The sequence below is a fragment of the Bos indicus genome, chromosome 16 (genome assembly GCF_029378745.1).
Source record: "Bos indicus isolate NIAB-ARS_2022 breed Sahiwal x Tharparkar chromosome 16, NIAB-ARS_B.indTharparkar_mat_pri_1.0, whole genome shotgun sequence".
Taxonomy (NCBI): Eukaryota; Metazoa; Chordata; class Mammalia; order Artiodactyla; family Bovidae; genus Bos; species Bos indicus.
In genome coordinates, this window is record NC_091775.1 from 68,029,107 (window position 1) to 68,055,812 (window position 26,706).

The 26,706-nt window shown below is 37.0% G+C and overlaps 1 protein-coding gene across 3 annotated transcripts in view; it reads left to right on the plus strand.

Moving 5' to 3' along the window:
* The window catches only part of HMCN1 (hemicentin 1), a 538,929-nt gene extending 514,845 nt beyond the window's left edge, over positions 1 to 24,084 (plus strand). For 2 of the 3 annotated variants that reach the window (XM_019976773.2, XM_070768575.1), the window contains 5 exons: positions 1,588 to 1,716; positions 3,611 to 3,961; positions 7,511 to 7,630; positions 21,039 to 21,165; positions 22,675 to 24,084. In XM_019976773.2, coding sequence (XP_019832332.2) covers positions 1,588 to 1,716; positions 3,611 to 3,961; positions 7,511 to 7,630; positions 21,039 to 21,165; positions 22,675 to 23,041 — 1,094 coding nt within the window. In that variant the 3' untranslated portion in view covers positions 23,042 to 24,084. The remainder of the gene's footprint in view (positions 1 to 1,587; positions 1,717 to 3,610; positions 3,962 to 7,510; positions 7,631 to 21,038; positions 21,166 to 22,674) is intronic. The other variant, XM_070768574.1, reaches the window with a different exon arrangement.
* Positions 24,085 to 26,706: the final 2,622 nt, after the last annotated feature.

Sequence of the window (26,706 nt, forward strand, 5' to 3'; positions counted from 1 at the left end):
TTCCCGCAATTGCAATGAGAGCCCGCACACCAGAACCAGAGCAGCTTCCGCTTCCCGCCATTGCAATGAGAAGCCACACACCAGAACCAGAGGAGCTTCCGCTTCCCACAGGCAGAGAAAGCCCGTGCACAGCAACGAAGACCCGGCACAGCCAAAAATTAAAGAAAGTTTATTAAAAAAAAAAAAAAAGAGGTACAGATAAAATTGTGTAAGAGTACTCAAAAGAGTGTTCATATCTAATAGGAGTGACTAACGGCCATGTCATGGAAGTGATCATATTTAAATTATCCTCGAATGGGATGTCAGTATGTGGAAGTGATAGTAAAAGGAAAGAAAAATGGCCCTGTATGAGGGGGAAAGAGCTGGAGTTTCTGAGAACATGTTAAAATTCGTCCTACTTAACAGCTATCTGATCTTGAACAAGTCTTGAAATGACACAGAAATTTGAGTTTCTGTTGAGAAACACAGAAGTTTCTCATTTTAAAAATGGGGGGAAAAAAGAATTTTGAAATGAAACATTAATAAAGTTAAAATATGCCTTGGATTTGTTTCAAAATAATAGAGAGGGGAGATTGTAGATATAAATGAAGGAGTAGTGACCACTTGTTGGTCTTTGTTGAGATACAAGGAGATTTAGTATAATTTTTTTTTAAATGGGAGAGTGGACTATCAGATTGCAAAGACTGTTTTCAGCAATATGGATATAGGTAAATGTTTTTCTAAATTCCTACGAATAGCCAATTCATAGCATCATATATAGTTATGTGTAACTGTATTTTTAAGAATATTGACTCTAGTTTATGTATAAGATTAATTAGACATAAGCTGAAAGATCAGAAGACTGTTTAAGAAGCTATAGCAAAAATATAGTTACATGAAAATGGAAAACGGGGATACATGGCTTTGTTCAAAGGAAGTAGAATTACTCAATCTTAGAAGTTTAGGGAATAAATTAAAGATAACTCTGATGTTTACAGTTTGGGGGAAACAGAATGCTGTTATCATAAATGAGAGTAATGATAAGAGTAATGATACTCTGAACATGCCGAGTTTGAAGTTCTAGTAAAATATGGCGATGGAGATGACCAGCTAGCAGCTAGAAATCTGAGTCTGTAGATGAGAAGCAGTGTGGTACTACTGCTCTAGATCTACATCAGGAAGCTCATTAGAGTCAATAAAATAAATACGATGGCAAAAGGAGGAGGGGTATAGAGAAGGGAAGAGAAAGCTGAGAACAAAACTCTATCCATAGTAGGGAGCAGAAAGAGGAAAAGAAGCCAATTAACAAGTGACCTGGAGGAGGGCATGGCAACCCACTCCAGTATTCTTACCTGGAGCATCCCCATGGACAGAGGAGCCTGGCTGGCTACAGACCATGGGGTCACAAAGAGTCGGACACAACTGAGCAACTAAGCTTTCTAGTAAGTGACAGAGCTGGGACTTGAACCCAGCTTTTCTGAATGCAGGGTTCAATCACATGGTAAGAAATGCAGCATTCTAAACAATTAAAATGTTCATTTTAAATATAGTGACCTCAGGTTTTGAAAGAGGAAATGTTATTGCTTTTTATTGCCTCCATGTTCATAGATGTTGATGAGTGTAAAGATGGGACCCATCAGTGCAGATATAACCAGATATGTGAGAATACAAGAGGCAGCTATCGTTGTGTGTGTCCAAGAGGGTACCGGTCTCAAGGACTTGGAAGACCCTGTTTGGGTAAGTTAAAAGAAACTCTTATCAAGTTAATAAAACTGTTAATACAATTAACCACCCCTACCTACCAACTTGATTAGGACCACTGTGTTTTCAAATGCTTTCTTGCTACATTTAGAAGAGTAAGTTGGTTTAAGTAATCCATTACACAGTTTGAATTACTTCTTAGAGACTTCATATTGAGTTCAACTTACACTGACTTTCAAATGGTAATAATAACTACTTACAGAAAGCTTACTATAAACTACACATACCAAAGTGAGGTGTGGTATAATTACCATGACAACTTAATTATGAAGATTATCCCATTGATTGTCTCGCTATGCACATGTTTGTATAGATACATTTTATTTGAATGTGAAGTATAATTGTATGTACTATGAACGTTTAGTTATGAGGGATTAAAATGTGAACACATTTTAAGTGAATTGGTAATTAGCACTTTATCTACCATATATTTAGCACATGCTATATACCATTCCCAGTGCTAAGAGTCTCACTTAATTCTTCCAATTGCCTATTTGTTTCCATCTTAGTTATAATTGAGTGTAAAGTAAGGCAAGTAGATAGAAAATATCTTCAAGAAGGTAACCATATGCTTTTTTAAAATTAACACATTTATAATCAAGAAACTGACCTATAAAATATTCTACCTCAGAATATTTACATTTACATGCAGCAAAAAACTTGTGTTGAGCTTTTAATTACTGGCTTCTGGTTTGCATGCTATTATACTTTTTAAATTAGATGCCTTGTTTATCTATTTAAGAGACAACCTGTCCTTATAGCCTGTCCTGTCTTTATAGTGAATTCTTCCATAAAAATTTAGTACTGTCGTGATGTAGTTCCTAGCACAGTACTTTGTGCATAGCAAATGTTTATAGTAGTATCATTATTATGAACTCTTTTAAAATAAATACTGTTTAATAGAAATGTATGTAATTTTAGTCTTCTATTTAGGTATTGTAATTTATATATAATTTAACATTTTGATAAGTTATTATTACAGTGACCTAGCAGAATAAAATATGTTCAGCTGTTCACTTGTTTGACTTGAAGCTGAATGTCAGCAATTGGGCTGGGGGATAAATTTGTAAAGAAGGTAGGGCCATTGCCTTAAAGAGATTAAAAATGCTAATTTTAACTTTTGCCTACTGAAATAATTATTAAAGCAAAATTTACTACTTTATTCTAGTTGTTTTCTTTCATGGCACTTTGGTAATGAATTAAAGAATTTGGTTTTGATCTCTGGTATTTATTCACTTTATAAGAAGTGTTGTGAGTACATACTCTGTTGATCTAGAAAAGAAGGATAGCTTTCATTTTTGAACTTTGTGAGTTTCTTAGGAAGAATGATTTTGTGTCATTTCCTTCTTTTTAATTTTTGTTAAGAAAATGTGCTTAGCATGATTATTCATGAGTAATTATTGATTCAAAAGAAAAAAGGAAAATAAAGCTGACTGTAGTTGTACCAATATTCCTGCATCTGAAACTTATATGAAAGATTAGAAGCACTAAGTGATCAAAAGTATAATTAAACTCTAACTAGAGATATGATTGCATTCTTCACCAACGAAAGTAAGATCTATATTAGCTTTGAACTCTAGTTTTTCTGGGTTCAAGACCACATTTTCCATTGTAATCCTATTTGTTTCTACTGTAAAGCAGTGTTTAGGGAGAATCATAGAATCTCTCTATATAGTTATATCTTAATGATGAAAGCTTTTTCAAAAGTTTACAGCAGTTGAAAAATTACTGTATTCCCAGCTTTGGAAGGTAACATAATGTTTTCAGTTTGTTTCACAGACTGATTCTTTATTCCTGTGTTTTCTGTGTGTATATGTGTGTATGTTGTGTTTTTTTTTTCTCTTTTTTATGTATCATGGCACACGAGCAGATATTAATGAATGTGAACAAGTGCCTAAGCCTTGTGCATATCAGTGCTTCAACACCCCTGGCAGCTTCAAGTGTATCTGTCCACCAGGACAACATTTGTTAGGGGACGGGAAATCTTGCGCTGGACTGGAGAGGCTGCCAAATTATGGCAATCAATACAGTAGCTATAACCTTGCACGCTTCTCCCCCATGAGAAACAACTATCAACCTCAACAGCATTACAGACAGTACTCACATCTCTACAGCTCCTACTCAGAGTATAGGAACAGCAGAACATCTCTCTCCAGGACTAGAAGGACTATTAGGAAAACTTGCCCCGAAGGCTCTGAGGCGAGCCTTGACACATGTGTAGGTAAATGTCAGCCATATTCCATTTCCTTTCTGTGGGTTCTCTTATGGACCAAAGTCTGAGCATACGTACAGCACCCGTGAGAGTCTGGGTGCAGTGAACTACACCTGATTTCAGATATGGGATGACTCAAAGCTTCAGGACATTTACTCTGGCACCTACACCAATTGCCAGTTTTCTCAAATGAGTAATGTATTTACATGTGTACATTCTGATCGTTTCCTGTTTTATGTTGGCAATTTCTCTTTTTTTTATTGACCCTGAAAGTGTTACTAAATTTAATGCTATATAGAAGCAAAGTGCAGTGGCATTCAGAATATGGTTTTTTAAAGAAAGAGAATATGCATATTACCACCGTAATACAGTACTAGCAGATTATGGTTTTTTCCGACGGATGCTAAAGCAGTGGGTTTAAAGGGAAACGCTCTGCTACTGTGTCAACTGCTTGCTCTGTATGAACATACAACACTGCCCTGACTGTAGTCCCACACTCCCCGTGGAGCTTCTCTGATTTATTTTGTATATATGTGAGTCACTGAAAAGATAATGTAAGTCAGGACAAAACTTTTTTCCATTGTTCTAAATTGTGTGCTTTCAGTACCTTTACATTTACAAGTCTGTAACTTAATTTGTTTACAAAAGTGAAGTGTAATTTCCAACTCCAGAATGAAGACCCTGTCTTCAGTTAAACTGCAAACAATTCCATCTGTTGTTCAAATAATTCAATTTTCTGTGAGTATCCACAGTTTGCATGTCATGGAACTATACACTGAGAGGAATTAGCAAGCACAAATGAGCCCTGCAGTTTGGTCAAAGAAATGAGAAAACAAGAAAGAAAGGGAGCGGGGAGGCAAGAGGGGAAAGAATGAAATTCTGTTTAAATTTAAAGACCCCTATGCCAACCTCATGGTATTGCATTTTTCTTAGGTATTCTATGCTTCATTTATTCTCTCCCAAATGTGCTCTCTGTTAAACATTTTTTTTTAAGTACTTAAAGAATACCATCTGACTTCAGTTTTTGTCATTTCTCTTCCTGCCCTTCTCCAAGTCCTGTTCCTGCATCGTAGTCTTTGACATGTGTCCTCTCTCACCGTTAGGTGGACTCAGCTTCTCACATCACCTCCCCTCTGCTGGACCTTCAAACCCTCGAGATCCTTACACTTTCAAGCCTTTATCCTTTAGCCCCAAATGTTCCCAGAACTTTTCTATCTGCTGTCTTGAAGTACCTAAAGCTTAATATGATGTATATGGAATTTTCTACCTGTGATCATCTTCCCTGAATTGTGGACAGTGCTCGTTTCTTTTACTTATTGAATGTGAAACATTCATACGTTCATTAACAACTCTCAACATTTTTCCACATATGGTCAAATACTACTTAATTATTAATACTAAGCCTGTGGACTCTACTGTTCTCGGCAGGATATCAAACATTGCTCTCAGCCTGCTTCAAACTGTTCTTATTGGGTTTTTTTTTTCCCATTGGTAATTTTTTATGCCCACAATTTTGACCTATTTACTAGTGAAACTTTTTACTTTCCATAGAATTAACATCTAACATTTCGTTTTTCTAAGTTTCTCCCAAATAGTCATTCCCACTGAGAAGTTTTCATATCCTATTAACATCCCACCGTCTGCCTTTGTTTCAGACAACTCTTTTCTTCTACACCAAAAATCTTTGCTTATGCTTTCATAAATGAGGGAAACAATATTCCCCACACCATACACCATCTAGTTGATTTCTAAATCATCTGAAGGTCCAAGTCATTTTAAGAAAGTGTCCTTGATTGGTAACCATGTCTCCTTTTCTCTACCACAATCTATGCCCTGTAATTTCATCAGTAAAGTCTTATGAATGTTTTGTCTCTGTGTTTATATTACACTAACATATTTATGTGAATTACATTCCCAAAACAATCTACTGTGTAAGGCAGTTACTACTTCAGAGTGAGGACCCGTCTTGGAGAATCTAAAGTTAACTTCTATAACTAGTTAATTACTGGATATTTAAGTTTTATTGGGGACCACTGAATAGGCTTAGAAATATTTCTTAAAATACAGTGAATATTTTATGGTGTTTGTACTAATAAAGAAATTCACACTATGACTGCAGACAGCTTTGGAATTATGTAACAAGCAACTTGCAGTAAACACGAAATGTCTTTCTTTAATTAACCATCTGGGCTAGACAGATTACAAAAAATTCAGATTAACACCATGGCATTTTGTTAGACTTGGGCTAAAAATTAGCTTTTTAAGGAATTTATTCCAAAGCTTTTTAGGGAAAATGAATGAAACATTGCTTCTGAACATAGAAATCACACTTAGGGCCACTTTAAACTACTTGGAGTTCAACATGATTTACATTTCTGTTGTCATTTTTGTTAAAGCAGATTATAAAGGGAAAATGTTAAAATAACTCAAGTGCAGCTGTGAATGCTTTGGGTAACTAAAATGGGGCAAAAACAATGACAAATATTTGATGAGTATTTGTCATTAACAGCTTGAATCATTGCAGTTATAATCTGAGCATCTGCAGAATGAACAGGTTCTTTTTTGCTCTGAGTCATCTCCAAGTTTTCACTTTCTCTTCCCTTCACTTCCAGCCCACAGCCCTACTGCCCCCATTTCATACCATCTTCTCCTCTTTCTTCTAACACTGGTTGGCAGATTTTACTATTAGGCAAAACACAGTTGGGACAGTAAATCTAGGCCTCTCAAATCCCATCCCTGATTCGGAAAGCAAATAGCAATTAATTTTAAACTATCTTTCTATCTGTCCTTTTTATTACTGTTTTCTTAATTTTGTTTAGTAATAGCAGGTAGATTAGCTCTTTATAGTTCATAAAATGTTCATATCTTATTATATTTGCACCTTCCAACAAACCTGTGAGAAGTAAGGAGATTGTGTCTATGACTCCTCTTGGCAGAAGAATCAACTGAGATCTTGAGAAGTTAAGCGGCTGGCCCAAAGTAACATAGCAACTATGTATATGCAGTTGTCATTAGTGAAATACTTTATAATTGTATAAGCTGGATAAATATTCCTATTGCAAAGATAAAACCACCTCCACTAAATGATATCTGCATATGGGAAAGTTACACATGGCTGTTGGAGAGGCAACTACAGTTTAAATAAAATAGAAAAGAATATTTCTTTTTCCAGTTAATCTCATTAGAAACTTTATCTTTTAGGTAAATTCTACTGTTCTGTCAAGAGTTTAGCACTTTAGTAGTTTGGGATCTTGCACAGTTCTGTTTCATCTGTTGTTCTAATCTTAATTAAGTAACATTGAAATTGGCTAGGTTGGGGTTTCAGTTCAAATACATTTATACACAAAAGAGGTGTTCATATTTTATAATATAGGACAGCTTATATTGGACTCCATTAAAAACAAATCCTGATATGAAACCACTTTGAGCCTTTTTAAATAGATGAGTATAAAATCACTAAGTTGTCTACTGTATGTCAAAAGCTTGTTTATAGTTGATTCTGTCACAGTTTCTGCCTGTGTTTTTTGTACTTACATATTCTGCTTTCTTTCTGCACAGATATTAATGAATGTGAAAATACAGACACCTGCCAGCATGAGTGTAAAAATACCTTTGGGAGCTATCAGTGTATCTGTCCACCTGGCTATCAGCTCATGCTCAATGGAAAGACATGTCAAGGTGAGAAAACTTTGGGACATTTAGTGCTGCAACTTAACTTAAAACCAATATAGATAGCATAGTGTGAGAAATGTCTTTTTTTTGAATAATTATTCTTCTAGTTGATTCCTTTCCCTTCACATTCGCATGGGTCAGACTTATCTTTAATCATTGCTTTTGCAAGCAGGAAAAGCAGAAGGCGGCAATTAAGCAAAGGAAAATTTGAGAAACATTTTTGGTATGATCTTAGAAGAAGGCACACAGGAATGCCTAAATCAGTTCATATCATATATATTTAAAACTAAAAGGAACTAGATCTCTTCAGACACGTTTTACAATCCAGCTACGAAGAAAGGAGAAATGGGATGAATGCTCAGTAAATGTACTTCAGTGTTAGGCATTATTTTATACTTTGTTTTAGTGATCAGTGGGTGATTAACTCATTCATTTTTTGAATCGAATGATGAATACCAATCATTTTCTAGAAATTCTGGATGCAGTAGGTTAAAACAGGTGAATAATATACACTATTTCCTTTATGATCTTAGAGTCTAGTGGATACAGACATGCAAACAAGTGCTTAATCAACATACAAAATTCTATTACTAGGTGTTACAGCGGAGTTCTAGACAATATGTAGTGATGGCAGAAAGAAAAAAAAAATCAATCTCAAAAATGTGAAAGGAGCATTGTATTTTGATGAAATGTAGTATGTTGCAATGTATACTTAGAGAAAAAATGTATGAATTTACATAAATCATCAAAATCTAAGAAACTAATTCTATGGACAAAAAAAAAAAAAAAACCTAAGAATATTATATAGGTCTTTAAAAGCTCTGAATTTTATTCATCTCTGTCCTGCATGAAAGACTTTCCTTTACAAAACATTTGCTAGGATGCAGCTCATGGAAATGTGTTCTGGAAGCAAGAACAGGACGGACAGTAGCTTCACCTGGGTTACTATGAGCCTCCCCACTCTTACTTACCCCATTCACCCAATATACTCCCTCAGAGCCCCCACTGATCATGTGAATGCAATAATAAACTCTGCTCCAGTCATCCTTCACCAAACATTTATGAAAAGCTTGCCCTAGGAAGAACATTTTACTAAGTTTTGAAATACTGGAATAACGTATCTACATTATAGTTTTCCATTTTTCTGAAACAACTGTTAGCTCATTTTAATCAGCAGTATAGCTTTGTCAAGAACAATGATTCGGACCCATTCTAGAGATGATAAAACCAATTCTCAGAGTGATTATGTGAGTCTCAGTGTCCTATAACCATCAAGAACAAGGGCAGGACTGGATCACAGATTTCATGATGTTTAGAATGGTCCTTGGTTTCTCCTGTGATGCTGTGAACACCAGTGATTGTAGTGTGGCAGCAGAGAGATGTAAGAGTGCTTACATTGTCCATAGCTTACAACTTTCTCCAGCTCTTCACCCCACGAATCCTTCTGAAGGGAGGCAGTGTACAACACTACCATTACTCTCTCTACAGGTGCACCAGGTATCAAGGAAGGAAGGGGATAGATACTGAAGCATTTGGAATAACCTAGTGGACTGCAAACTCCTTAGCCAGATTTTTAAGGGTTATATTATGTCATATTCTCATTAGAGGATTTTTTCTCCTTTAAATTATGCCAGTATGTTTTTTTAGTTGCCCTTTTCACTCATTCAGTTCAAAACATTTTTCCACTTTCACTTGTGCTCCAGAGAGTGGAAAATAATGTGCACAAATCAGAAACAGACATCATCTAAAATGTCTGCAATTTAAGCAAGTTACATATTTTTGTGATTTTATAAAAGGACATGAGAGAAAACAATTACAACCTTTAAAGAAGTCTCTACTCTAAAGAATAACTTGGAGTCTTTTATGGCTTTAGAAAGTGTCTGAGGCATTTATGAGGAACAAAAGACTATGTTTCATTCCCAGATGAATTTTTGAAGCTTTATACATTAGTGTTAGAGATATCAATAATAAAAGGGATATTAAAGTGAACTTGACATTGAACATTGACAGAAACTAGTCAAAAGTAGAAGTCATCAGATTGCAAAATGAAAACCAAAAACATGACCAAGTATAGTTTTCCCCAAAACCAGAGAGGAGAAACTGAAAATTTTGTATGCTAATGTTAAACCCCACTAATCTAATGCCAATCCCAGAGAAGAGCAATGCCAAAAATGTTCAAACTACTGCACAATTGCACTCATTTCACATGCTAGCAAGGTAATACTAAAAATCCTTCAAGCTAGGTAAGGCTTCAATAGTACATGAACTGAGAACTTCCATATATACAAACTGGATTTAGAAAAGGCAGAGAAACCAGAGATCAAACTGCCAATATCTGTTGGATCATAGAAAAAGCAAGAGAATTCCAGGAAAAAAAATCTACTTCTGTTTCACTGACTATGCTAAAGCCTTTGACTGTGTGGATCTTGGCAAACTATGGAAAATTCTTAAAGAGGTGGGAATACCAGACCACCTTACCTGCCTCCTGAGAAACCTGTATGCAGGTCAAGAAGCAACAGTTAGAACTGGACATGGAACAATGGACTGGTTACAAATTGGGAAAGGATTATGTCAAGGCTGAATATTATCACACTGCTTATTACTTATATGCAGAGTACATCATGTGAAATGCCAGTCTGGGTGAATCACAGGCTAGAATCAAGATTGTCAAGAGAAATATCAGTAAGCTTAGATAAGCAGATGATGCCACCCTTATGGCAGAAAGTGAAGAGGAGCTAAAGAGAGCCTCTTGATGAAGATGAAAAAGGAGAGTGAAAGTGGGCTTAACACTCAAACAATCAAAATCTTTTTTTTTTTTTTTTTTTAATTTTATTTGGAGGCTAATTACAATATTGTATTGGTTCTGCCACACATCAACATGAATCTGCCACGGGCATACACGTGTTCCCCATCCTAAACGCCCCTCCCACCTCCGTCCCCGTACCATCCCTCCGGGTCATCCCAGTGCACCAGCCCCAAGCATCCTGTATCAATCAAAATCTTAAGATCATGGCATCCGGTCCCATCACTTCATGGCAAATAGATGGGGAAACAAAGGAAACAGTGATAGATTTTATTTTCTCGGGCTCCAAAATCACTGTGGACAATGACTGCAGCCATGAAATTAAAAGACACTTGCTCCTTGGAAAAAAAGCTATGACAACCTAGAAAGAGTGTTAAAAATCAGATATCACTTTGTTAACAAAGGCCCACATAGTCAAAGCTATGGTTTTTCCAGTAGTCATGTAGGGATGTGAGAGTTGGACCATAAGAAGGCTAAGTGCTGAAGAATTGATGCTTTTGAACTGTGGTGTTGGAGAAGACTCTTGAGAGTCCCGTAGACTTCAAGGAGATCCAACCAGTCAGTCCTACAGGAAATCAGTCCTGAATATTCTTTGGAAGAACTGAGCCAACTCATTGGAAAAGACCCTGATGCTGGGAAAGACTGAAGGCAGGAGGAGAAGGCAACAACAGAGGATGAGATGGTTGGATGGCATCACGAACTCAATGAACATAAATTTGAGCAAGCTTCAGGATATGGTGGAGGACAGGGAAATCATGGGGTTGCAAAGAGTGGAACACAACTGAGTGACTGAACAACAATCTAATTCTAAAAGTGTAAAAATACTCTATGTTGGCATTACCTTCAAAATGAATTATCTATCCAAGTTTTTAAGAAGCAATTCATGTCTACTGAGAATCTGAATTACTTTATATTCTCTATAAGTCAAATGTTTATTCTGAATTACTTTTTTAAATGTAGCCAGAAGCATTTGGTTAAATGCATTCATATATTCTAAAGCTGTTCCTGTGAAAGTTTTTCAACTGATCTTGGTATAATTTTCTTGTAGCAATAATATTTGTTATGAAAAGCCTATACTTTAATTTTTGATCACAATAATTTTTAAATAATATTTTGTAATTTTATATATTATATACAATTATTTAAATTAATCTTATGATATGTTATATAATTATATAATATCTTACAAAAACCAGATATTACCACACTGTCAGGTAACAAAAGATAGCCTGATTGCTCCACCTTTTCTGGCTACTTTTTTTTATGACTAGTGACTAAAATGAGTGAACAAAGTGAGCAGATTGAATGCCTTAAAGGTACTTACTCCGGAAGAGATAGTGATAGAAGACAAAGAAGGGTTACCTTCTTAGAAGCTCAAATACTTTTTGAAAGCTCTTCTATGGGAAGTGTATATTATTATGGAGCTAGGGACAAACACTTTGTATATTAGATTCTGACATTCGATATATTCATATTCAGCCAATGGAAATATGTGATGAGGTAGCTGTTCTTCCTGTGTATAAATGTGTATCTAGATTCTGGCCTCCAAGCCACCATTGTCATAGGCCCTAACAGTCCACTGGCCCCGTGTTTCTGTATGAGTTCACTATAAAAATTAAAGCTAAAATGAAATTTGGAATATGGATGGGAGGGGAATGGGATTTTTTTATGATAGCAAAGATACATTTCTTTCACATTTTCCTAAAGGGCTTTTCACTTCATTCTGAGACAATTTCATTTTGTCAAGGAGATGGAACACTTCCAACAGATAAAAATCATAACTGGAAGTTGGTTTGCAGAGTCAAAAGGCAAGGTTTAAGATTTAACTGAAATAAAACATGGTTCTGTTTCATTCCTGGAGGAAAACTAATTCTATTGTAAAAGGAGTAATAGAAAGCACATTATGTCATTATCAAGTCCCAGCTCTACCCACCAGAGGGCAGACACCAGAAGCAAAAAAAACTACAGTCCAGCAGCCTACAGAACCAAGTCCAGAAATGCAGATCAGAACCTGCCCTAGAACCACCTGGTCCCTGGCCCTTTGGTGACAAAAGGGGAGTGTACTGCTGGGACACAGAGGACATCCCCCACGGAGGCCACTTCTCCAAGGTCAAGAAACATAACTAACCTTCCACATACATAAAAATAGAAATCTATACAAAGACTTCCCTGGTGGTACTGTGGATAGGAATCCACCTACCAAGGCAGGGAACACGGGTTTGGTCCCTGGTCCAGAAAGATTCTGCATGCCATGGAGCAGCTAAGCCCATGTGCCACAACTACGGAAGCCTGCAGATTCTAGGGCCCACGAGCCGCAACTGCTGAACTCACGTGCTGCAGCTCCTGAAGCCCATGTGCCTAGAGCCTGTGCTCTGCAATAAGAGAAGCCACCACGACGAGAAGCCCTATGCACCAAGCTAGAGAGTGGCCCCCACTCTCTGCAACTTGAGAAAGCCTGCACACACCAATGAAGACCCAGGGCAACCAAAGATATTTTTAAAAATAAAAAAGAAAGAAAAATCCCGGTGAAAGGAGATAACAGAGGATTATGTTCTAGACAAAGAAAAAGATAAACCCCCAGAACAACTAAGTGACATGGAGATAGGCAATCTACCTGAGAAAGAGCTCAGAGTACTGATTGTAAAGATGACCCAAAAATTCAGGTAAAGAATGGATGCACAGTGCAAAAACCTGTAAGAAATTTTTAGCAAAGAGTTAGAAAATACAAAGAACAGCCAAAAAGTTGAAGAATACAATAACTGAAGTGAAAACACCCTAGAAGGAATCAATAGCTGAATAAATGAGGCAGAAGGGATAGGTGAGCTGGAAGACAGAATGGTGGAAGTCAGTACTGCATAACAGAATAAAGAAAAAAATGAGAAGAAATGAGGGCAGTTTGAGAGACCTCTGAGACAATGTCAGATGCACCAACATTTGCATTATAGAGGTCCCAGAAGGAGAAAAGGGAGAGAAAGGGCCTGAGACAATATTTGAAGAGATAATAACTGAAAACTTTCCTAATGTGCAAAAGGAGACAGTAACCCAAGCCCAGGAAGTGCAAAAACTACCATTGAGGATCAACTCAAGGAGGCATGCCCACACACATTGTAATCAAACTGACAGAAAATATGAAAAGCAACAAATAACATATAAGGGACCCCCATAGGGCTATTGTCTGATTTTTCAGCTGAAACTCTGGCTAGAGGAGAGTAGCACATTATATTTGAAGTGATGAAAGTGAAAAACCTACATGCAAGATTACTTTACCCAGCAAGACTCATTCACGTTTTGACAGAGAAATCTAAAGCTTTACAGACAAGCAAAAGCCAAAGGAACTCATTACCACTAAACCAGCTTTACAAAAAAATGCTAAAGGAATTGCTCTAGACAGAAAAGAAAAGTCTACAACTAGAAACAAGCAAATTAGGAAATGGGAAAGCTCATTGGTAAAGGCAAACCTACCCAAAAGGTAGGAAATCATCCACATTCAAATATGATATTGAAACCAGTAATCATGAGAGGAGGAGAGTAAAACTTCAGGATACTTGAAGTGCATTTGAAATTAAGAAATCAGCAACTTAAAACAATTGTATGTATACCTAGACTGCTGTATCAAAACTTCAAGGCAACTGCAAATCAACTCTGTAATAAGTATATACAAAAAAGAAAAAGAAATCCAAACACTGAACATAGCCATCAAATCACAAGAGAACAAAAGAGGGGAAAAAATGACCTTCAAAGGCAAACCCAAAAGAATTAACAAAATGGCAATAAGAACATACATAGATAACCATCTTAAATGTAAATGGATTAAATGCTTGAGCCAAAAGACATAGATACAAATGAATGAACGGGTGCAAAAACAAGACCCATATATATGCTGTTGAAAAGAGACCCATTTCAGATCTAGAAGCCATGAAGACAAAGTAAGGGAATGGTTTAAGAGATTCCATGTATATAGAAATCAAAAGAAAGCTGGAGTAGCAACAGTTGTATCAGACAAAATAGACTTTAAAATAAACACTTTACAAGAAACAAAGAACTATACTACGTAATGATCAAGGAATCAATCCAAGAAGAAGAGACAGCAATTGTAAATATACATGCACCCATAGGATACACAATTGGACACATAGGAACACAATGCAAGAAATCATCTACATTTAAATATGATATTGAAACCAGTAATCATGAGAGAAGGAGATTAAAAATTCAGGATACTTGAAGTGCATTTGAAATTAAGAAATCAGCAACTTAAAACAATTGTGTGTATACCTTGACTGCTATATCAAAATCTCATATTCAAGGCCGTTAATAGACATAAAAGGAGAAATTAGCAGTAACACAATACTAGGGGAGGACTTTTAACACACCCCAGTTACCTCAATGGACAGATGATCCAGGCAGAAAATCAATAAGAAAACATAGGCCCTAAAAGACACATTAGTCCAGATGAACTTAATTGGTATATATAGAGCTTTCCATACAAAAGCAGCAGAATACAGATTCTTTTCAAGTGCACATGGAACATTCTCCAGGATTGACATGTGGTACTTATACAAGTACAATCAAAGTATGTCCTTGGCCACAAAGCAAGCCTCAATAAATTGAAGAAAACTGAAATCTTATCAAGCATCTTTTCTGACCACAGCACTATGAAATTAGACATCAACTACAAGAAAAAACTGCAAAAAACAGAAATACATGGAGGCTTAACATTGTGCTACTAAGTAACAAATGGATCACTGAAGAAATCAAAGAGGAAATCGAAAAAATACCTAGAGATAAATGAAAACAGAAACATGATGATCCAAAACATGGAACACAGCAAAGGCAGTTCTAAGAAAAAAGTTAACAGCTATACAAGCTTACGTCAGGAAACAAGAAAAATCTGAAACTACCTAACTTTACACCTAAAGCAACTAGAGAAAGAATAAAACAAAACCCAACGTTAATTAAAAGGAAAGAAAGCATAAAGATCAGATCAGAAGTAAATGAATTACAGAGGAAGAAAACAATAGTAAAGATGAGTGAAACTAAAAGGTGGTTCTTCAGAGAAGAATATATGTATGTATGTGTATAACTGAATCACTTTGCTATACACCTGAACTAAGAGAACACTGCAAGTCAACTATACAGTAAAATTTTTAAAAATAAAAATGTCAAAATATTAAAAGCAATAAATAAAAATAAAAGCTGATTCTTTGTAAAGATAAACAAAATTGATAAACCTGTAGCCAGACTCATCCAGAAAAACATGGAGAGAGGCCAAATCAATAAAATCATAAATGAGAAAGAAGTTACAGTCAACACCACAGAAATAAAAAGGCCCATACTATAAGCAACTATTTGTCAATAAAATCGACAACCTACAAGAAATATGCAAATTCTTAGAAAGGTACAATCTCCCAAGAGTGAAAAATGAAGAAAAAGAGAACATGAACAGACCAATTTTAAATACTAAAATTGAATCTGTGATTTTAAAAACTCCCCCAAAAGATACCATATCAGATGACTTAACAGGCAAATTCTATAAAGCTTTAATAGACTAGTTAACACCTAAATCTTCTGAAACTATTCCAGAAACTTGCAGAGGAAGGAATACTTTCAAACTCATTCAATGAGGCCACTGTCACTCCAAAACCAAAGATACCACAAAAAAGAAAAAATACATACAAATGTCACTGATTAATATAGATGCAAAAATATTAAACAAATTACTAGCAAACTGAATCCAACATTACATTAAAAGGATCATACACTATGATTAAAATTCCAGGGATGCAAGATTTTTCAATATCCACAAATCAGTGTGATACACCACAGTGACAAATTGAATTAAAAACTATATGATCATCACAATAGATGCAGAAACAGCTTTTGATAAAATTCAGTTCAGGTCAGTTCACTCAGTCATGTCCGACTCTTTGCGACTCCATGAACTGCAGCACAGCAGGCCTCCCTGTCTATCACCAACTCCCGGAGTCTACCCAAACTCATGTCCATTGAGTCACTGATGCCATCTAACCATCTCATCCTCTGTTGTCCCCTTCTCCTCCTGCCTTCAGTCTTTCCCAACATCAGGGTCTTTTCAAATGAGTCAGCTCTTCGCATAAGGTGGCCAAAATATTGGAGTTTCAGCTTCAGCATCAGTCCTTCCAATGAATATTCAGGACTGATTTCCTTCAGGATGGACTGGTTGGATCTCCTTGCAGTCCAAGGGACTCTCAAGAGTCTTCTCCAACACCACAGCTCAAAAGCATCAATTCTTCGGTGCTCAGCTTTCTTCACAGTCCAACTCTTGCATCCATACATGACCACTGAAAAACCATAGCCTTGACTAGATGGACCTTTATTGGCAAAGTAATGTCTCTGCTCTTGAATATGCTGTCTAGGTTGGTCATAACTTTCCTTCCAAGGAGTAAGCGTCTTTTAATTTCATGGCTGCAATCACCATCTGCAGTGATTTTGGAACCCAAAAAAATAAAGTCAGCCACTGTTTCCCCATCTATTTCCCATGAAGTGATGGGACCGGATGCCACGATCTTAGTTTTCTGAATGTTGAGCTTTAAGCCAACTTTTTCACTCTCTGCTTTCACTTTCATCAAGAGGCTCTTTAGTTTCTCTTCACTTTCTGCCATAAGGGTGGTGTCATCTGCATATCTGAGGTTATTGATATTTCTCCTGGCAATCTTGATTCCAGCCTGTGCTTCCTCCAGCCCAGCGTTTCTCATGATGTACTCTGCACATAAGTTAAATAAGCAGGGTGACAACATATAGCCTTTGACATACTCCTTTTCCTATTTGGAACCAGTCTGTTGTTCCATTTCCAGATCTACCTGTTGCTTCCTGACCTGCATACAAGTTTCTCAAGAGGCAGGTCAGGTGGTCTGGTATTACCATCTCTTTCAGAATTTTCCACAGTTTATTGTGATAAAATTCAATACCCATTTATGATATAAAGTTCTCCATAAAGTGGACATAGGGGGAACTTACCTCAACATCATAAAGCCATATATGACAAGCCCTATTCACAGCTAACATCCTACTCAATGGTGAAAAGTTGAAAGTATTTCCTCTAAGTTCAGATACAAGGCCAAGGATGAAGGATATCCACTTGGCACTTTTATTCAACAGAATTATGGAAGTCCTAGACATGTTAGAGAAGAAAGAGAAATGAAAGGAATCCAAATTGGAAAAGGACTAATAAAACTATCACTGTTTGCTGATAACATAATACTATACCTGCTGCTGCTGCTGCTAAGTCACTTCAGTCGTGTCCGACTCTGTGTGACCCCATAGACGGAAGCCGACCAGGCTCCCCCGTCCCTGGGATTCTCCAGGCAAGAACACTGGAGTGGGTTGCTATTTCCTTCTCCAGTGCATGGAAGTGAAAAGTGAAAGTGAAGTCGTTCAGTCATGTCCAACTCTTCGCGACCCCGTGGACTGCAGCCTACCAGGCTCCTCCACCCATGGGATTTTCCAGGCAAGAGTACTGGAGTGGGTTGCCATTGCCTTCTCCGAATACTATACCTAGAAAATCCTAAAAACGCTACCATAAGATTACTAGAGCTCAGTAATTTCAGTACAATTGCTGGACATAGTTAATACACTGAAATACTTTCTTTTTCTATACACTAACAGTTACCATTGCATCAAAAGAATAAAATACCTTGGAATAAACCTACCTAAGGAGGCAAAAGACCTGTATTCTGAAAACTATGAGATGCTGATGAAAGAAATCAAAGATAACACAAACAGAAGGAAAGATATACAATATTCTTGGATTATAACAATCAATATTGTCAAAATGAGCATACTGTCCAAGACAATCTACATGTTCAATGCAATTGCTGTTGAATTACCAATGGCATTTTTCACAGAATAAGAAATTTTAAAATTTGTATGGAAGCACAAAAGACCTCAAATAGCCAAAGAAATCTTGAGAAAGTGAAACAGAGCTGGAGGAAACAGGCTCCCTGACTTCAGACTATACTCAAAGCTATAGTCATCAAAATAATGTGGTACTGGCACAAAAATAGAAATATTGATCAATGGAACAGGAGAGAAAGCTCAGAAACAAACCAACACACCTATGGTCAGTTAATCTACAACAAAGGAGGCAAAAGCGTACAATAGCAAAAATACAGTTTCTTCAATAAGTGGTGCTGGGAAAACTGAACAAACACATGTAAAAGAGTGAAATTAGAACATTCTCTAACACCATAAAAATAAACTCAAAATGGATTATAACTTAAATGTAAAACCAGATATCATAAAACTTTTGGGGGAAAACATAGGCAGGATACATAAATAGCAGCAATATCTTTTTGGATCCATCTCCTGAGTAATGAAAATAAAAATTTAAATTAAAAAGAAAAATTTTTTAAATGAGATCTAAATAAACTTAAAAACTTTTGCACAGCAAAGGAAACCATAAACAAAATGTAAAAGACCAGCTACAGAATGGAAGAAAATATTTTCAAATGATGTGACTGACAGTGGATTAATCTCCAAAATATATAAACAGCTCGTTTTCCTAAAAATGGGCAGAAGATCTAAATAAACATTTCTGCAAAGAAGATATACAGGTGGCCAACAGGCACATGAAAAGATGCTCAGTATCATTAATGATTAGAAAAATGCAAATCAAAACTACAATGAGTTATCATTTCACACCACCCAGAATGGCCATTATCCAAGAGTCTACAAATAATAAATGCTGGGGAGGGTGTGGAGAAGCAGCAGCCGTCCTGCACTGTTGGTGGGAATGTAAACTGTTACAGCCACTATGGAGAACAACATGGAGGCTCCTTGAAAAGCTAAAAGTAGAGCTATCCTGCTTTTTTAGCTCCTGCAGCTTTATTTCTGGGCATATATCTAGAGAAAACCATAATTTGAAAATACACATTCACCCCAATGTTCATAGCAGTACTGTTTACAACAGCCAAGACATGGAAGCAACCTAAATGTCTATTGACAGATGAATGGATAAAGATGTGGCATATATATACAATGAAATATTAGTCATAAAAAGAATAAAAAAGGATAAAATAATGTCATTTGCAGCAACATGGATGGATCTAGAGATTACCATGCTAAGAGAAGTCAGAGAAAGATGAAGTAACATGTGATATCACTTATATGTGGAATCTAAAAAAGATACAAATGAACTTTCATACAAAACAGAAATAGACCCACAGACATAGAAAAGCAACTTATGATTAGCAGAGGGAAAAGGGAGTTGGAGGGAGGGATAAACTGAGAAATTAGGACTGACATATACATACTACTATATATAAAATTGATAACCAACAAGGATCTACTATGTAGCATAGGGAACTATACATAATATTTTGTAATAAACTAAAAAAAATAATCTGAAAAAGTATATATGTATATATGTATAATTGAATCACTTTGCTGTACATTGGATTAACAGCATTATAAATCAACTATACTTCAATAAGAAAAAGGTTTTTTAATTTGAACGGAAATTAATTCCCTGAAATAGTTGCCTGCTGTCATAACTGCTGGGAGTTTTCAGGTACTACCAGGGGAATACAGATACCACAGTTTGAAACTATTGCTATAAAATATGATTCTTAACTTTGGGGCCTCAACATCCCTTAAATTATGTTGAACTCTATAGGCCCTCTTATCCAGAAAAGTCAATCAATCTGAGTCTTGCTTCATCTCTCTCGCTAACTTGCACACACATACCTACATACTCAATGTACAGAAATGGTTTCATTTGCGGATCCCCTAATGCTTAAATATGGACCTCAAGTTTAAAATCATGGCTTAGAAACACTCATTTTCAGGGAACTGAAAAAAACGTTTCTTTTGGCTTTATCTTGATGCTTTTTAATTTTAATGATTTAAATGTGTTTTTTTTTTTAACAACTTTGTGTAGAAAACAAAGAGCATTGCATTTGCATGTTTCCCCAATATCCTAGGGAGAGTACCCTACCTATAACAACTGAGGATGGATTCTACATAGTTCAGATTCAATCAAACTTGAATTATGGTTCTTGGGTCATCTATTTGATCCTGTTTTTTCCCTTTATTCTGTAAGTCTCCACAAGTCTTCCTTGAATGTATAACTTCTTTAAATTTCTACTACCCATCCTCCCACCCAGTAATTTGACCCTACAAAATATTAGGGAAAGATCAAGGATCATTCATGTTATAAAGAGATTTTTCACTCCAAGAAAGGTTCACATGTGTCTTTTAAATTTTTAGCTTGTTTTTAGTGAATTTAAAGAATTATTGGCTTTACAAAACTCAAATGCATTCTATTTCCCAAGTATAAAAAAAATTTTTTTTCTTTGTAGCTTCCCTTCTACTTTCATAGCCCTTATTTTTCAATGTCTTTTCACGTGATTTTTAAAAAACTTAACCTCAGAACAATCAGTCTGGAAACAGCACACCAAAAATCAAAATCCCCACTTGGTGGGTGAAAAAGCTTAGGTGCAGCTATGAACCAAGTTCATTCTTGGGGAGGAGAAAGCTAACCCTCAGTATTCCAGGCAAATATCCACAATGCCTGCCCTGATGGCCTCTTCTGACCTTATTTGCTGATGCTATCTGTTTCTTGTGCTGTTGTAGATATTGATGAGTGTCTGGAACAGAATGTGCGCTGTGGGCCGAATCGCATGTGCTTCAACATGAGAGGAAGCTACCGTTGCATTGAGACACCCTGTCCACCTGACTACCAACGGGATCCTGTGTCAGGGTATGTCTTGCTTTCTCTTCCCAGGCATGCTTTTGAAAATCCTCCTGCCTCTCTCTCCTTGACCAACAAGCCCTGTCTGCAGTCATGTTTCTCACTCACAGGAAGTCAGTAATCCCTCAGGGGCTAGGGGTTTACTGTGTGTTCCTTCTTCAGAGAGTGGGCAAACAAACGAATTCATCCTGCAGCAGCGATTGCCAGCTTTGAGCTGCCAGGGTTTCCTGGAACAAGTCTGCTCAGTGTGTAATGCACCAGGCAACATCTAGAATCCCTCCTCAGCAGGGAGCATTTTATAGGGTGATAGAGCCGACCTATCTTTGAAATTGTCTTTTCTGTTGGTGTTGCCTCAGGGTTTTCAGGGCTCTCTGCTTTTAGAGCACTGGCTCTAAGAGGTACCACGGCTGTTACAGTGATGAGTCATCATGACTCCATGGGAGTGTGGAGGAGACCAAGGATGAGTCAGTAGTCTGTCTGTTCATTCACATCTCATCTTGTTTACATATTCTGCTGTCTGAAACACTGTCTTTTCTGGTTTTGAATAAACTGCTTTGTTCTCTCCCTCCCCTTACAGAAACATTGCACTCCGTTTAGGTACCAAGTTGGGGGGGTGCTTGGAAAATGAGATAATGGCCATCGTGAATAGGCTCCACTAATAAGGAGGTAGTTCTGAAACCGAACTCTGGTTGGATCTCACTTTGTTTTCCTCTCAGTGGTGACTCCCATGTTACTGTAACATGGTCAAGTGTGCGCTGCCCAGGATTCATCCAAAACCTATTTGTAATCTGTCTGAGGGGAATAGGGAAGGGGAAGATAAAAATTACAGACTTATCAGACTTTTAAAAATACTTTGAGAATCTGTATCTTCAGAACATGGTCCTTTGTGCATTTTTTTGTTTTACTCTTTATTACCAGTGATTTGGGGCACACAAGTTCAAAGTCATGACGACTCAAACAACTGCTGTGGGCTCTGGAAAAAGAAAATATACTATTTTTAATCTAAAATGATGTGGAAAGCAAATACCGAAAAGAAAGTTGTTTTTTTTGGAGTTGTAATTGACCTTTTATTTATTTTTAGAAAAATAAACCAATATCAATATATTCTATTTCTGCTTTCAAATAGTCTTAGGGTAGATGTTAACATTTTAAAGTCATTTGTAGTCCTCTCCTTTAAGAAGTCCTTGTTTCCAATATATATGCAGATGTTTCTCTTTCCAAAACTGGCTTTTCACTTTAAAGATGTTCTGTGGTACTTTTTTCTGTGGTTCAAAAGCTTCTGATTTTAATGGAGCTGAGAGAAATATATGACTCTAGACCAGCACACTCTCATCGGCATCTGGCATCTGGTTTCAGTTAATAACACAGACCATGGGGTGAACCTTAGTATTTTGCAGTCAGACTGTCTCCTGCCTTTAATGCCCCCAAATTGTCATGGATCGTGATCACCTGCATCATGCCTTCTCCTGCTTCCAAGCCATGATAACTTTATATATTTCATGTGATTATTGTCCTTAGGTTCTGTCTCAAGAACTGTCCACCCAATGATTTGGAATGTGCCTTGAGTCCATATGCCTTGGAATACAAACTCGTCTCCCTCCCGTTTGGAATAGCTGCCAATCAAGATTTGATCCGGCTGGTTGCATACACTCAAGATGGAGTGATGCATCCCAGGACAACTTTCCTCATGATAGATGAGGAACAGACTGTTCCCTTTGCCTTAAGGGATGAAAACCTGAAAGGAGTGGTGTACACAATACGACCACTACAGGAACCAGAGACCTACCGCATGCGGGTTCGAGCCTTATCCTACGGTGCCAATGGGACCGTTGAGTATCAGACCACATTCATAGTTTATATAGCTGTGTCTGCCTATCCGTACTAAGCAGCTCTCCCAAGCGTAAATCCACATAAGTAAGCCACATTTACCATGGGAATTAAGTTCCCTGAACAGTTGCAATCTTTGCAAGTTGAAAACGGTGCTGTGCTCTGTTTTGTGTGCCTTCCTTGGTAGTGTTGAGGTATTTTCATGATCCCACCATGGTCATATCTTTTGGCAAGATCTAGAAAAGTCTTGTAGTATTTTCTTTATTTATTACACTGGAGCAGTTCCTTTGCAAGGATTATTCTGAACATTTAACAGGACCCATCAGCAATGTTTTATAGTAACATAGTAGCTAAGATAATTTTGTAAAAAAGAAAAAAAATTCAAAGCCAAGCGAATTTCAGCATTTAACCATTTTGAGAATAATAAAGCTAGGTGCTGTGTGTTTTGATCAAAGCTTACTAAGTAACTTATGAAGATACTTTTTTAAGTATTAATACTTTATATTAATAATAGGACTTACATACTTATTTTCACTTTAAAAAGGAAAGATATACCATGCATTATAGAAGTATAGTACAGCTTCTAGAAAGCTTTTTAATACCAAATGATGTTTACCTTGATTGAGCATCCAAAATAAGAATATTATTTTCAGTAACTTTGTGGAACCAGCTGAACCAGTTATAATAATAGAAAAAAATATATTTGTCCTCAGTGATTATGGCATGGGTCTTTGCTCTAACATTTTTGACATGGCTTTCTACTCAGTTAGCACCATAAATTTTACATTTTAGCATTCTTTAAATTTTCCTGTCAATTGGAAACAATTTTTTGAAACACCAATGGGACAGTTTTGTTTTTCCTGAAAACCTTGTATGTTCAAATTAGCATAATGTTAAACGTCAATACACTGTACATGGTGGTAACAGACTCTGGAAGAAATTGCCGAGATGTATTGAATTTTTATGAAGTGTACATATATTACCTTAGTGTGTATTTTCTTTATAATATCTTGATGGACTCTTTTATAAAATTATTTTATAAAAAAAAAAATTGTTCCAGTAAAACCTGCCTAAATAAAATTTTCACATCCTTTTTCTTAACTTTTTTAAAAACCTAAATTTGATTTCTTGAACTCATAACAAGCATTAAAATTTATAGACATACATACACGTATGTGTCATACATATCATGATTTAATCATCACAACTCTTGAAGTAGTATTACTCACATTTTGTACGTCCACATCCTGGGATTCAGATAACCTGTGTAACTTCCTTAAGATAACACAGCTAATCAATGGCGAAAACGGCACACCTTCTACATCTCACAGTCCATTCAGTTCAGTCGCTCAGTCGTGTCCAACTCTTTGCGACTCCATGAACCGCAGCATGCCAGGCCTCCCTGTCCATCACCAACTCCCGGAGTCCACCCAAACCCATGTCCATCGAGTCAATGATGCCATCCAACCATCTCATCCTCTGTTGTCCCCTTCTCCTCTTGCCCTCAATCTTTCCCAGCATCAGGGGCTTCTCAAATGAGTCAGCTGTTCGCATCAGGTGGCCAAAGTACTGGAGTTTCAGCTTCAACATCAGTCCTTCCAATGAACACCCAGGACTGATTTCCTTCAGGATGGACTGGTTGGATCTCCTTGCAGTCCAAGGGACTCTCAAGAGTCTTCTCTAACACCACAGTTCAAAAGCGTCAATTCTTCAGCACTCAGCTTTCTTTATAGTCCAACTCTCACATCCATACATGACCACTGGAAAAACCACAGCCTTGACTAGACAGACCTTTGTTGGCAAAGTAATGTCTCTGCTTTTGAATATGCTATCTAGATTGGTCATAACTTTCCTTCCAAGGAGTACGCGTCTTTTAATTTCATGGCTGCAATCACCATCTACAGTGATTTTGGAGCGCAGAAAAATAAAGTCAGCCACCGTTTCCACTGTTTGCCCATCTATTTGCCATGAGTGATGGGACTGGATGCCATGGTTTTAGTTTTCTGAATGTTGAGCTTTAAGCCAACTTTTTCACTCTCCACTTTCACTTTCATCAAGAGGCTCTTTAGTTCTTCTTCACTTTCTGCCATCTCATAGCTCCAAGTTAAATGATGTCCCCATTTCATGACAGTTTTCTTAAACAGTTATATTGCATCAAGTGATTGCATCTACCTATGATAGGTAATAAACTAGCAAAGGCCTAATCACAGCCTGTGATTGAAGAATTTTTACCTAGATCACATTATTCAAAGAAACCTAGAAAAATCATCTAGTCCACAGCCAGGCAGTCAGACAGGTAATTATCTAAATCAGTGTTTGCCAAAGAAAATTCTACAGAACAATAGTCCAGTTAAGGTATTTTGAGTCAACTGAGTTCTAGTATCAAACAAGTTTGTGAAACACTATATAACATGTCCTCCTAAGTATTTACTATATATTAAGCAAATACTTAACTCAGCAGTGGCCACAGGACTAGAAAAGGTCAGTTTTTATTCCAACCTCAAAGAAGATCAATGCCAAAGAATGCTCAAACTACTGCACAATTGTACTCATCTCACATGCTAGCAAAGTAATGCTCAAACTTCTCCAAGCTAGGCTTCAACAGTACATGAACCGACAACTTCCCAATGTTCAAGCTGGATTTAGAAAAGGCAGAGGAACCAGGGATCAAATTGCCAATATCCACTGGATCACAGAAAAAGCAAGAAAATTTCAGAAAAACATTTCCTTCATTGACTATGCTCAAGGCTTTGACTGTGTGGATCACAGCAAACTATGGAAAAATCTTGAGAGATGGGAACATCAGACCACCTTATCTGACTCCTGAGAAACTTGTATGCAGGTCAAGAAGGAACAGTTAGAACTGGACATGGAACAATGGACTGATTCCACATATTGGGAAAGGAGTAAGTCAAGGCTGTAAAATGTCACCCTGCTGCTGCTGCTGCTAAGTTGCTTCAGTCGTGTCTGACTCTGTGCGACCCCAAAGATGATAGCCCACCAGGCTGTGATTCTCCAGGCAAGAATACTGGAGTGGGGTGCCATTTCCTTCTCCAATGCATGAAAGTGAAAAGTGAAAGTGAAGTCGCTCAATTGTGTCCGACCCTCAGTGACCACATGGACTGCAGCCTTCCAGGCTCCTCCGTCCTTGGGATTTTCCAGGCAAGAGTACTTGAGTGAGGTGCCATTGCCTTCTCCGTGTCACCCTGCTAATGGAACTTATATGCAGACTACATCCTGCGAAATGCCAGGCTGGATGAAGCACAAGCTGGAATCAAGACTGCCAGGAGAAATATAAATAACCTCAGATACACAGATGACACCACCCTAATGGGAGAAAGTGAAGAGGAACTGAAGAGCCTCTTGATGAAGGTGAAAGAGGAGAGTGAAGAGGCTGGCTTAAAACTCAACATTCAAAAAACTGAGATCATGGCATCTGGTCCTATCACTTCATAGCAAATAAATGGGGAAACAATGGAAACAGTGACAGACTTTATTTTCTTGGGCTCCAAAGTCACTGTAGATGGTGACTGCAGCCATAAAATTAAAAGATTCTTGCTTCTTAGAAAAAAAGCTATGACAAACCTGGACAGCATATTAAAAAGCAGAGACATTACTTTACCAACAAATGTCCATATAGCCAGAGCTACATGTTTCCAGTAGTCATGTATGGATGTGAGAGTTGGACCATAAAGAAGGCTGAGTGCCAAAGAATTGATGCTT